Source organism: Orussus abietinus, unplaced genomic scaffold (assembly GCF_000612105.2).
Source record: "Orussus abietinus isolate OABI.00-Male unplaced genomic scaffold, Oabi_2.0 scaffold1, whole genome shotgun sequence".
Taxonomy (NCBI): Eukaryota; Metazoa; Arthropoda; class Insecta; order Hymenoptera; family Orussidae; genus Orussus; species Orussus abietinus.
This window is the reverse complement of record NW_019396017.1, coordinates 1,092,767-1,105,851: the sequence shown is the minus strand read 5'-3', so window position 1 is coordinate 1,105,851 and position 13,085 is coordinate 1,092,767. Positions and strand designations below refer to the sequence as shown.

Genomic DNA, 13,085 nt, shown 5'->3' with positions numbered 1-13,085 from the left:
CTTTCTACCCAGCGCAGAAAAGCGCCCAGGGTTGGAACCAGCGATGGAACCTTAGCTAACATTCACCCTGAATTCGAGTTCAAACAAATAAGTTGCTTTAATTCGCCTCTAAGGGGCCTTCAAATCGAAGCTGCACCTCGAAGAGACGCTTATCTAGTCAGGGCACTTTCGCTTTGAAGACTCGAGACTGGTCATCGTTCCCAAATGTGGGTATTCATTTGGGAAATCGTGGATTTTAATGCCCGTAAACCACGTGGAAATGATCAGCTGGAAATCGTTGGAAATCACCGAAACATTGCCACAATTGTAAGGCCGCCTGTCACTTATTACCGAATAGCATTGCGGTTTGTCACGTGAAATCAAAGGTAATAGATTCTAAACGAAGGGAATCGTTTTCACATCTCAGAAAAAGTGAATAGCCCCTCGCCAGGTGCGTCATCGGCAGTTCAAGATAGGCTGGATCGAGCGCACCCAAAATTGGAGAAACCTGCACAATGATCAGAAATGTCCCAACAATGCTCGACTAGTTTGCAAGAAACCTTAAATCTCCTCCAATTTCCCGGTTCCCTGGAATCTGGAACAACTTCTCGTATCGCACCATGCTCTATACGGCATCGAATGAGTAATGCAAATAATGGCAAAGCGGTCACGATGTTTGCGGCTGACCGCGGTCGCGTGCAACGTGCAGTCGATACCTCGAGTTCCGTCAGGACCTACCTCAACAATGTCGGAAAGTCCGATGCAACGAGAGCGTAACGCGCTGCTGACATCGCTTTTTCTTTTTTCCCCTAACTTTCCTTTCCTTCGCACCCGTGCTCTGTACAGGTGTTTGAAGAACCTACTTCCACCCACGTGTGCAACGTAATGGCACCGTATTTCATAACGTAACGCCAGCGTAACGACCAACGTCCCGGATCCCCGCAATTTCCTCCGCAGATTTTAAGACGCCGCTAGCCCTTCCTTAATGCCGCCACCGGTTAAGGCAATATGATCCTTCGGCACTCTTAAACCCACCTCAAAGGCTTTTGTCTCTCATCGACGTGCCATCGGGGCCGACCTCCCTCCACCCTCGACCCCTCCGTGGGTTCTCGTGACAAAAGTGCACGCAAGGTCCTCCCGGTAATTCGAAATTCGCGTGCCGCACATACGGGCGTGCCAAAGCCGCTTGCGGGAAATCCTGCCCTCGTCCGACCTCGTTTAACGTCTTAATGTTCCATCTTACGCAATAATTTACCGACCTAACGTGTCTTCATTAAGTAAACTGCCTCAAGAAATTATTTCCATCCCGCCCATATTTCTATGGATTTAATATTTCTACATCTCCAGCTTCTGTATACACGCGTACTTTGCCAGAACTCTCGTGGAGAAATTTTGATCCTACTGAGGGCCTCTAATTGCAGACCTTAAATGGGTTTCGAGATAATAGAAAGGTGAGTGGTTCACGAGTCGAAATATCGATCCTACTTAGAACCTCTAATTACGAGCCTTTGAAGGGATTTTGCGATAATATAAAGTAGGGTAACTTCTATACAGGTCCTATTTTAGACTTTCTAAGTGGCAGATATTTCCATTTCCTCTACTCACGGACCTAAAGTAGAACATAATTCGTATCAAGTAGTAGATGTAAGGTCTAAAGTACAACTTAAAGAGTGAAACAGGATCAACGGGAGCGTTTCTTAAATTGTACAGGTTCAAAGTATGACTAAAACGTCGACGGTCCCTTCTCTGCAATTGAGGTCCTACCGAAGATCTTAAAAGTGGAAAATATTTCAATTTCTTCCCCTAATTCGTATTAAGTAGGACGAAAAGGATTAAATCGGACCAAAAGAGAGTTCACTTAGATTACGAAGGTTCAAAGTAGGACTGAAAACCGACTCGGAAATTAACCTGGAATAATACGTTGACCCAGGAGCTGACGGTGCATGAAGGTACCCTAAGTACACTCAATATGCAAAACAGCAGTGAGATAAAGTTTAACCATTAATCAGCGCGTTGTTTCTGCATTTTCGTCCGCGTTTCATGAAACGCTTCCGTCGGTTTTGTTGCAGGGCCAAAAGTGCCGAATTAAAAGTGCGGCACATCCGGCCGACAATTCCTACCGAAAGCGCATATAGACGGAACAGTTCGGCCAACCGCGTTGTAACGAGACATTCGCTCGAAACGATTTTTGCAAACCACCGGCAACTTTTTTTTTGTTTTTTTTTTCCACGGCGGCAAAGCACGCAAGCTCTAGAACCCCGGAGTGGCCAACCAAACCTGCCGACATAACGCACACGCGCACATATAGAACCGATAATCGAAAGCCAGTTGCTACAGGGAGCAACGTATTTCCTAGTTATCCTCGAGTATGGCATCCCTGACAAGGATTTATTATGCCATCCAACGAGCCCCACGGGACTTCCAGTTGTCGAAAAGTTCAGCGATCTCAGTGCACGAATGCATTTCCTCGTTTCTCGACGAGTGCGATCTGGTTACCTCACGCGATCGGTCGCGCGTTCCCGGTCGGAATGATCGCGGAAAAGTGGCGCGGATTCCGCGATCGAGCAGGAATAACCACGAGCTCGGCTATTTCTCAGCTTGGAATTGTAATCCTGCTTAAAACCTCCGTAGGCTTCAACCGAGTTTAGTTAAATAAATAAGGGGACAGATAATATAGAAGCACGGATAATTTAAAGAGTTAATTAAAAGTTGTACACAATCGAGGCCCTGGATCATCGAGATACAGATATTTCTCCATTTCTTCTAATTCTAGGCGTAAAGTACAAATTAATACGATGTAAGACGTACTAATAGACGCACAATGTCGAAAGTAGGAGTTAAAGAGTGAAATAGGACCTAAGAGGGGTTGATTTAGGGGACGCAGGTTAAAAGCGGGGCTATAATATCGACTCGGGTACGAGCTTTAATTATAACGCGGAAAAGCCAAGTTCTCTAGCTGTACCAATTTTTCCGTTCCTCTAATACTTTCGAGGTGTTCACTTGGCGCCGCCAATTTACTCCTGATCCACGGGAAAACGAATGCGAGATCTTTAAAATGCGCGTGGGCACCCGCGACCGATTTAACGTCCTCTCGTCGGTTAATAAATCCCGTCTCGTCGCGCAAAATTGGGTATCGAATGATGCGTTTTAACACGCTCGCGCAAAGACGGGAATTAATTGCGTTACTTTGGCACTGTCCAACGCAGCATATACCGATTAAACCCCGTACACGATGCCGGTATAACTCGGCGTCGTCAAATTGTTTCGCGGCGTATTCTTAATGAGGTACACAGTGAATGCTGCGCTTCGAGCATTCCTTTTAATTCCTCCAAATTCAATTAACAGGACGGTGAAATAAGACCCATTAAAGGGAGATCGAACCAGAATTATAGAAAAATAAGAATGAGAAATCGCACACGGAAAGAAGACACTTGCACTCTTAACAACGAACGGCATAGCTCTTAAGGTTACGGTCTCATTGCAGTAGTAATCGCACCAATGACAACAAATATTTGCAAATCCATCGACGTAATGCAGAAGAGAGCCTCGTATAGAAAAATCACTCGCTAAATTAAGAAATAAATTTCTGACAACGGCCAAAAGATATAGTTGTCTCTAGTCGATCGAGCGAGCGACATGCAATTTGTCTATGCTAGTGAAGAATACTGCAATCATGAATGCAATTAGTGTTGTTCCAGTAAAATAACAGACTTACTGTTGTCTAAACAGCAAAAACGTTTCGAGAAACGAAACTCGCTAGCCCGTTTACAAGTGTCTATATTTCCTCAAATAAGTAGAATTTCTTATTATGCATTATTTTTCTACTTGCGTTCCACTACTGCGCGTTGATCCAATAATTTAAGTCCCATTCTCTTTCACCAGACTTTGGGTCGACGCGACGCTGCATTCATAATGGACACCTTTAGATGTCCATCCTCAAATAGGAGCTAATTTCGCGGTAACTTAAAGTATGTCCCTAAGTAATCTTTAAGCGATCCTACGACGCGAACCTCACAGATTAGCGGTAATTAGTAAGTGGTATTAGAAGCGCTCGCCCGAGAGACACGTGCGAGCGTACCTTGCTCAGGTGCATCCCGGCGCCTCAATTATCTTTAACCTGATGCGGATACCACCAGCAGGTGAGCGGGCTTAATACGATATCAAATACTTAAGAGCGTTTGCGGGAAGTGCCAGGTCCCCTAAAGGTATATAATTCCGCACTACAGCAGCCGGTAAGTCAATTTCTCTCCACCTATTTCCGCGACGCCTTCGAATTAATCAATAAATCGATTTATCGACTCGCCCCTATAATGTTCTCCTTACTCGCAGTAGAGCATGGCTCGAAATCAATCTTCAAATAATTAAATTATTTACCCAATAAATGCACTTGAACCGCAGAAGCAATCGCGTAAAAGGATTAGGACAAAACGAGGTAAGAAAAATTGATATACCGAAATGTCCAACCAAATTACCGTTAATTAATTAAAACTCGTAAGAAGAACTCAACCCGACAGTCCCGGGTATTTAGAAAATCGCATCACAGGAGGTTTCGGAGAACGTTGATTTTTCAAAACGTTTACCTCGGGGCGACCCTCGGAGCAAGTCCGACAATTTTCAACCGGCCAATGGTAGCCGCTTTGTTTCAAAGGAAACTGCCCCAAGCAGATAGCTCTACTTGTTCAAAATAAATCACTTCCGGGGCCAGCATATACGCGCGCATGTACCATTCGGTTTCTCTTTCTCCCCGCCTATCTCGGCCGCACTTCCGAAACGCTTGCCGACACAGTGGTAACAAATCGCACGCCGTGCATCTTCGGCACCATCGGATATCGAGGGCCGATATCGCCCGTGCAAAGGTATAATATACCCAAAAGGACGGAGAAAAATATTTTCGGAATCGCGTCGCATCTGTCCGCCGGCTCGTCCCGACAAATATTTACGGCCTGGCTTAATTTCACCGATAAATTCCTCCTTCGCCTCTTTACGCAAACATCGCCGCCATGTCGATGCCATGTCGGAAGTCCATGCCACATCTCCTATCGAATTATTCCCCTCGGTCGTTCGCAGGATTCCCGGGAAAACGTATCAGCTCATGGGAGGGTATCGCTTTAGTTTTACGGCAAATATTTCGTTCGATCGTTAAATAATCAATTTATCGGCCCGCGCGGGTCTAATGAAACATACGCATCGTGGGGGGAGAAGACCGGGGAGCATGTTTCCGGCCCATAATTTCGACCGATGGAATTTATTCCCCGTATTCCTTTTTCATAGGAAAAGCAAGGGCGAGCGTAGTGGTGGCCACTTTCGCCAGTCTATCCGTTCGGCGCATATATACGTATAATATACATACGGCATATGCATACATACCGACTGTTCGGTCGCCCGCCGTTTCCTTCCGCGCGGGCTCGAGTCGTAAGTTTGAACGGCACTGTATCCACAAATTGAAACACGAACCCACGAAATACATACCAGAGCAGATCGTGCGCGACGGCAAGAAGGATAAGTCTCCGCCGGACGCGTCTTTTCCAAGTTTATCGACTTTTTTCCCTCCCCTCGCAGCACCGTTTCGGATAACTCTACACACTTAATTATCACCTGTAAAATTACGGCCACCCCGCGTAATGTGTACTAATATTAGTGTTACGACCTAACCCCGTTTGCAAATTTTGGGATGAAAACGGACGATCATTATACGACTATTAAACGGATAATAGTATGTAAATGACGCATCTGGTGTGCGCACACTTTACAGGACCGTGTGCGATTCGCGCACACGTGGTTAGGGGTTAAAATCCCCTCGTTTATACCATCTCGCGTTCATCGAGATGGCATGGATTTTGATTTCAGGGGTGTTCGACGTCTTGTTCGTGATGAGCCACGAGCCGGAGTTCCGCGCACCCCAACGGGGATCAGTCATTAATTAGCATCGCGTGTCACTAGAGCCGGCAGGGGTTAAATCATCCGTTTACGGTTGACACCGACTTATCGTTCGAGAAACCTAATCGGTGCCGCTTTAGGGGGTCGTGCCACTTCGCAAGGCTCGTTGCGAAGGAGCGTAAAAAACCGAAGTTTCCCTTTTCGCATCGATTCCGCGTTATACAGGAATACGGACGCTCGAGCGCCCGCGTTCATCCCCTTTAAAAGAAAACATCACGATGGAATTATTCTAATACCCTAGCCGAGTGATAAAAAAAAATCGCGTATATTCTGTATAAGCCTGATATACTGCGCAACAAGGATCGGCAAAATCTATTTGTTTGTATTTAAATTCTAGCCCTACCATGAAACTGCGTGAACTAAGTAGCCCTCTCATGGTCCTGTTTCATTCCTATAAGGCCTCATTTCAATCTTACACATCCTACTTAATACCGACGGAGTTCTACTTTAGGCTTACAAGTAGAAAAAAAAAAATGAAAAACACTCCACTTTTAAGGTCTAAAGTAGGATCTCAAACACATGAAAGTACCCAGTCGAAGTTTTAGCCCTTCTTTAAGTTTGCATAGCTCAAGGAGACCTCTTTTGGCCCTGTTTCACCCTTTTAAGTCCTCCTTTCGACCTTTCACGTCCTACTTCATTCGAATTAAGTCCTATTTCAGGCCTGCAAGTAGAAGAAATGGAAATATCTGCCATTTTTAAGATATAAAGGAGACCCTCAAACGTACGAAAGTATATCGTGTCATAACTCAAAGACCTACAATTGGAGGTCCTAAGTAGGATCCAAATTTCGACTCGTTCTCAAGGATAAAAGGATCATATTAAATGAATCCAAACGAGCCAAAGAACGTACAAAAGTCCCGCCATACTCGTCGATAATTAATATTAATTTTAATTATATTTCCGGGACATTTTACGTCCCCATTCAGTTTAAACATACAGGGCATATATCCGGATTCAGAGGACACGCATCCCACATACCTCCTCCCCGAGGACACGTACGATAAAATCCAGGTAAAAATTCGCGGTGGGCGCGCTCCAGGTGTACTCGGTTCATATATACATATACATGTATATATATATATATACGCATCCCGCCACTTACCGCGCTCGGAACGCGTTTTACTACTCTTAAAAGAAGACGCCGCGCATAAACGCGACCATCTTTTCGATATAAAGACATGCCCAGAGGAGCCATCGCGTCCTCGCAGCCCCCGCCGTCTTCCCTAGGGACGCGCGACCGCGAAGTAGCCCGGCCCGGTAGGGAAGGATCCGTTTTACGAGGAGATCTGAAGTTCACCTCGACTGTACGTGCATTACACGCCGCTCGTTAAAGCTAATCCGACCTCATTAAGCTTCGTTACGCGATTCCCGTCCTGCTGAATTTATCCCACGGATGGGTCCTAATTAATATTGTGGAACGGCATCGCGGCATAAGTGTTTCGCCCGAGCGGCGGAGTCAAAGGACTCCCGAGCGTAAATCGGCAGCAAAGGAAATCGCGAGGCGGCGCGGCGCCCGCGTCGGGGCGAGACTAGGAAAACACCGTAGGGGGGATAAAAGGCACACTATTTAATGCGATGATTGCCGATTTCGCGCACCGCCGAGCGGGGAGAGCTCATTGCCGAACCGTGACGCCAGCCCGTTCCCGGGGCTGCGTCCAGGAAACTGCACCAGCTAACTTGCCGGTAGTCGGACTTCTAATTGATGTCTCGTAGTCATCGACGACTCGGACTCGACGAAGACTCCCCCGAGACCCGCCCACTGGTCTTGGACCGATCGTGGGAAGAATCGAAATCGTCATCCAATTTGCGCTCAACCCAATCAACGCAAGATGGAGGATGTGCGTGGATGTGCGACAGACGTGCTCGATTAGGTTAAAATGAAAAGAAAAGAAAAAGGTTCATCTCGAGACTTTCAGGGTTGTGCCTACTTCATGAAAAAACGCACAAATATGACGATGATCGCTCGAAAGTGGCCCGGAGTACTTTTTATACGGAAATAAGTTCAGGTTATTGTGATTTATATGGAAGACGTGAAAAATGTGCGACGGATTGATTTCTTCTTAGATTTTTTTATTTGGACCACTTTCATAATTACGGGGGTGAGAATGTGCTTTGGGTAGAGTGGGGTAGTTTCATATTCGAGGGATAAACCCTTAAAGGCCGGAAGGAAGAAGAGCTTGGATGGGACCCCTCTTAAGTCGTTTTCATTGTCCGTTTGCCGTGTAATGCACTTAAAGTCAGGGTGAAAAGTTAGGGTTGGTAACGTTGTTTGCAAATGACCGCGGGCCGACTCTTCATCCCTGCCCCGGGGTAGATGGCTTCTCGATTCACGGGCTGGCTCGAATGTTAATAAAATTTTTTCCACCTTGGACAGGTAAAGTGCCGGATAACTTTGGCCCTGTATAGATGCCCGAGCTTTACAGCCAGCCTCCTCTCTCTTTCCTCCCGAGTATCGTAACTTCGAAACTTGATTCCGTTCGACTTTCCTCCTACCGAGTAACTCTCGTAAATGACGGACATTTTAAGTGGCAAATTACCGCGGAAACGCGATACGTTTGCCCGGAGTTTAACAAACGATCCTTAAAGGACTTCAATTTCTCGGGAGCGAGGAGGAGAGAGCTCGAGCCAGCCTTCGAAATTCCTATCACGTCCTAATGAGCAACGGCGACATGACCGTACAACTTCCCAACTCTACGAGACGTCTCAGGCCTCGAAAGGACAAAACGTTAAGCAAAATGTCAACCCCTACAGCCGGAAAGGAAAGTAGAGGACGAACCGAAGGGTGCTCTGTCATGCCTCGAAATTCTAAGTAAACCAGCGACGTAAGAAAACCTAGGGAAACAAATCGGGACGCGAAAAACCAAGGTCCAACTCCGAAGACTGGCTCTACCTTCCTCCATTTCTCGTTGCCTTCCCTTCGCCTTGAATACTAGACATCGCCGTCAAAGTCAAAGGATTCGAGGATCCGAGGGAATAAAAATTAATAATAAAAAGCAGGGGGTGAATTTTGTAGGCCCCAGTTGGAGTAGCCAAGGGGTAGAAACGGTGCCATCATAAATTCACACCCGAGCGGACGCTGAAATGGCCATGAATAATCCGTTCTGGGATTAATCGCGAGATTTTCCCTTATTGCGAGCGGTATGAAAAATCAGAGCACCGGGTACCGGTGCATCCAGTATTCGAAATGCCGCCAAGGTGTCAGAGGAATGGAGATAAAAACGGGCCGATTTCTGCTTAACGCGCCGCATGTGACAGGCGACCGTTGTTTATGATTCCCGTACGGTCGGTCGCCGGTCTCCGGGAGACAAGTATTCATTACACGCGTGTCGTTTCGCGTTCAAACGCATGTATCATGCGTTTAATAAAATTAATAGCCCAGGCCGGCGGCTCGTAAAGAACGACCGCGGAGAAAGGCGCTAAGAACAAGTTGACACACCCGATGACCACCTTAACGGGCGTACAAATGATATCCTGGAAACAATGACCCCCCGTCATTGGCCTATTCCGATGCAACGAAAAGCAACATACAAGACCAAAATCCGTGTCGCGTTCCTGCGGTCGAACCAAAAAATTCATCAAAATAATACCGCAACAATGCGCAACGTCCCGACGCTCCTCCCCACGAAAGTGTCGAAAAACTCCAGCCCGCTTGAAAAAAAAATAAAATAAAATAAAAAAGAAAACATCAGCTCGCAAAATCGATAGGCATCGCCGCGCTACGGCGATAAAAGATTTCCATTGACAGTACTCGATTCATGGAAATCGACTTTTGTCGCCGGGCTCATCGGGCTCGGGTTCTCGGTCGGGATTCCGCTCGGAAAGTACCGCGACCTCGCGCGTGCGTATGTACATACGTGCGTTAACCGTAATCCGCTGGAATTGCACGTAACATTCCCCCGGGTTTACGTCGCCATTTATAGTTTCCAGTACATATCTCGCGCAAAACGTCCCGATTGTTGCGCGCCCGGGAGCTGCGCAAGGTGTCGGGCGGCGGCGGCGCGCCGCGCAAGAACCGGACAAGAGAGACGAATTGCGCGGAGGTATTTGCAAGGCGCCGCGACGCCCTCGACAAATCGGATCGCCCCAATCCGCTCGTTACACGTCTCATTTCTTCGATCGCAATAACGAGGGTCCGGGGGGGTCGGTGGGTAACCCGACAAATCGGCGTTCCTCGACGATTGTCGAGACCTCGCGCCAGCGGCGCTACTACCCCGGAATTCCTCGATTCCTGTTACAGAGTCTTTTCCAACCCCAATCGTGACTCCCAATTTGACCCATCAACCCTTTCCGGATTTCAAAGCTTCGCTCGCTCCATTTGACTACTCATTCGGCGGGCAATCGTTATTCGAGTCGAAATTTCAACCCTACTTTGGACCTACGTGACTTAAGACCTCTCTTGTTCCAATTGTACTCTTTAAGTCGGACCTCCGACCCTGTACGTCTCACCCAATGGGAATTAAGTTCTATTTCAAATTTCTAATTAGAAACAACGGAAGTATCTGCTGATTTTATAATAATTAAGGTCTAAGGACCTTAATTATGTAGATGTTACCCTCCCTCGTATTATTTCAAGGCCCATTTAAGGATTACGATTAAAAGTCCCGAGTAAAATGAAAATTTCGACTCAGGTAACGTCATGTATTTCGTTTCTCGAGAGGAGGAATAAATTACTTACAACGTGTATTTAATTTCCATTCGTAAATCGAGATATTGGTAAAATATGAAAATCGAATGACCGTAGACCGAACGAATGTCGAGTTGTTCCGAATTGAAATGGATTTCTTTCCTAGTCTCTCTGCTTTGCGTCATTGGCTCTTAGGGACTCTAGACTGGTACTATTTTGTCCCCACTCGCGCGACACACGAGTTGACCCAACAACCCCCCAGGGATTCCTATCTCGTTTGGTGTAATTATTTGACGGTGGGCTGTTTTCTTTCAGTGGGCGATTCCTGGCGTCATCGACCCACCCTTCAGGGATGTCCCTGATAAGGCTTCTATCACGCCTGTTTAATCCCGACATAACTGGTAACGACGACATAATCTATTTTCGCGTCGTGTTTCTACAAATGTACAAAATCTTCATTTTAATCGACCTTTCATTTTTAGGAACTTTAAACGTCGGCTTTCGCTTCTACGAGTAAAATGTAAAAATAAATGTAAAAAGGACACATCAACGAAGCACAAACCAATATCTCGGTTAGAAGAAAGACCTGCCTCCAATGAGACTTTAGGGTGATAACAGCCTCCAAGAAACAACAAATATTGAAATAAAAAAAAATATTCTTAATTTTAAAGTAAAACAAACAGCCTTCCTTCCCAAGGATTGATATACCTTTCCGAAGATCCGTGTCAACTCAATTTGCGTACGCCGGACACGAACTCTCATAAGTCTTTTCTTAATGACTCGAAAAGTCGTAACCGTAATCGACCTACAGGAAACTACAAAACGGAAAAGTACGACGCGATAATACATGAAACTATAAAACAACCACCTTTCCTAACCAGAGGAGACCTCTCCAAGCGTAAAAAGCGTCATTAACCAAATTTCGTTGACGTTGCGACATCGGAAAAGCGTGCTTCGAATCCCGCGGATGATATAAAGTTTGTAAAGATCAAAGAGGAAGAGGCTGAATAAATAAAGTAAAGGAAATTAAGAGGGTGGGGTCCATGAAAGGCTCGAACCCACCGTAGGACTGAATTCGCCAAAACAGCCCCTTCACTCGGTAACGCGGCACAAACAGAAAGACGAAAAAGAAAAGAAATTTAATGAAATCACGACTCCCCCCGGTAATTAATTCCGACCAAATCCGCCCCCTTCGCTTCAACGCCTTCTGGACTTGCTCTGCTCTCCTGTTGAATCGATTCGCGCGACGCTCGGGCGAATTGCTCGCGGCGATCGACATCTTATCCTTAAAGAGGGAAGACAAAAGCAAACTAAACTCACCAGCCACAAAAGGAGCCAGGCAGAGGGCGAAGAGAACGGTCAGCTTCATGATGCGGGTCTCGGTCCTTCGCTGCACTCAGAGTCCGGGTTTCCTGGCCGGAGAAGTCCTGTATATCACCGGGGTCTGCCCCGAAACACGTCACTCACGGTCCACGCACCTGCGGTACCCGCGGTACCTGCAGAACCCTCCGCACCTGACGCACCTGCGGGACGCACGGTCGAGCGAACGCGCGCGAGTGGACTCGACGTGCGTTCTCTTCCCTGTCCCGTCGATAACGTCACTCGCCCACAAGACGAACGGGGCCGGGCCGATAAGAAAAATCGCGAAAATGACAAAAACGTCGTAAACCACGGGAATCGGGAAGATGCCACCCGATGCTTCGACTCGAGGATTCGGCTCCCTCGAGATCAGGGATCCTTCTCTACGAGGTTATCCGCGAGAATCTCGTCCACTCGATTCCACCCGGAACGTCGAGCCGTCGATGGCAGAGGGTCGATCGCGGATTCGCGTCAGCCCCTCGTGTCGGGGTCGCGGGGCGTCGCGACGTCGCCTCCCGGCCGGGGTACCATGTCGCACGTGTCGGGAACGGCGTCGGGCCGGGTCGGGCCGATCTATCGAGCCGGGCGCTCGCCTCGGCGAATGTGGGCCGACGGCGCCGCGCGCCCTGCCCGGGCGAAGCGTTCGGGTCGACGCGTGGTCGAGCTCGTTCCCATGGAGCGTCGCCCTCGACCGGACGGCGGGAGGCCGCGGATCGGGGTCGGGGGGTTGATCCGCCCTGGTAACGCACTCCGAGTCCTGGTCCCCGCGGTCGGCGCGAGGCGCACCCTCGTCCTACGTTGTCCCACGTCGTCGCGTCGAGTCGATGGCCCGAGTCACCCCGTCGATGCGCGCTACCCTGGTGCACCGTCGAGAGGTACCCTCCGTAGAAGCACGCGGCTCTCTTCCGCGCTACCCCGAAGGTTCGCGCACGACGTTAACCGAGACTACGAGTCGCGCGGTTGGAATCGGGTTGCACACCACCACCGGTCGGGTCTATCCGCCCTGGAGCACCGTGTGATCGGCCTGGTCTCGGTACCGGTGGAACGCTCGCCGCAGGGTCGAGGCGCGCTGCACGGCGGCCACACGAGGTCTGCGGCGAGCGAGCGGGTCGCACCGCGGCGGAGCCGCGCCGCCTCCTTCTCCTCGGTCGGGCCGGAGGGCGCGTGCCGCGATCGGCCACGTGAC

General features: G+C 48.3%; 1 protein-coding gene across 3 annotated transcripts in view; it reads right to left on the bottom strand.

The window, feature by feature from the left end:
* Positions 1-12,312, bottom strand: part of LOC105698139 (nephrin) — a 306,065-nt gene extending 293,753 nt beyond the window's left edge. For all 3 annotated transcript variants that reach the window (XM_012422131.1, XM_012422130.1, XM_012422132.1), the window contains exon 1: positions 11,861-12,312. In XM_012422131.1, coding sequence (XP_012277554.1) covers positions 11,861-11,909 — 49 coding nt within the window. In that variant the 5' untranslated portion in view covers positions 11,910-12,312. The remainder of the gene's footprint in view (positions 1-11,860) is intronic.
* Between the last annotated feature and the right edge of the window lie 773 nt (positions 12,313-13,085).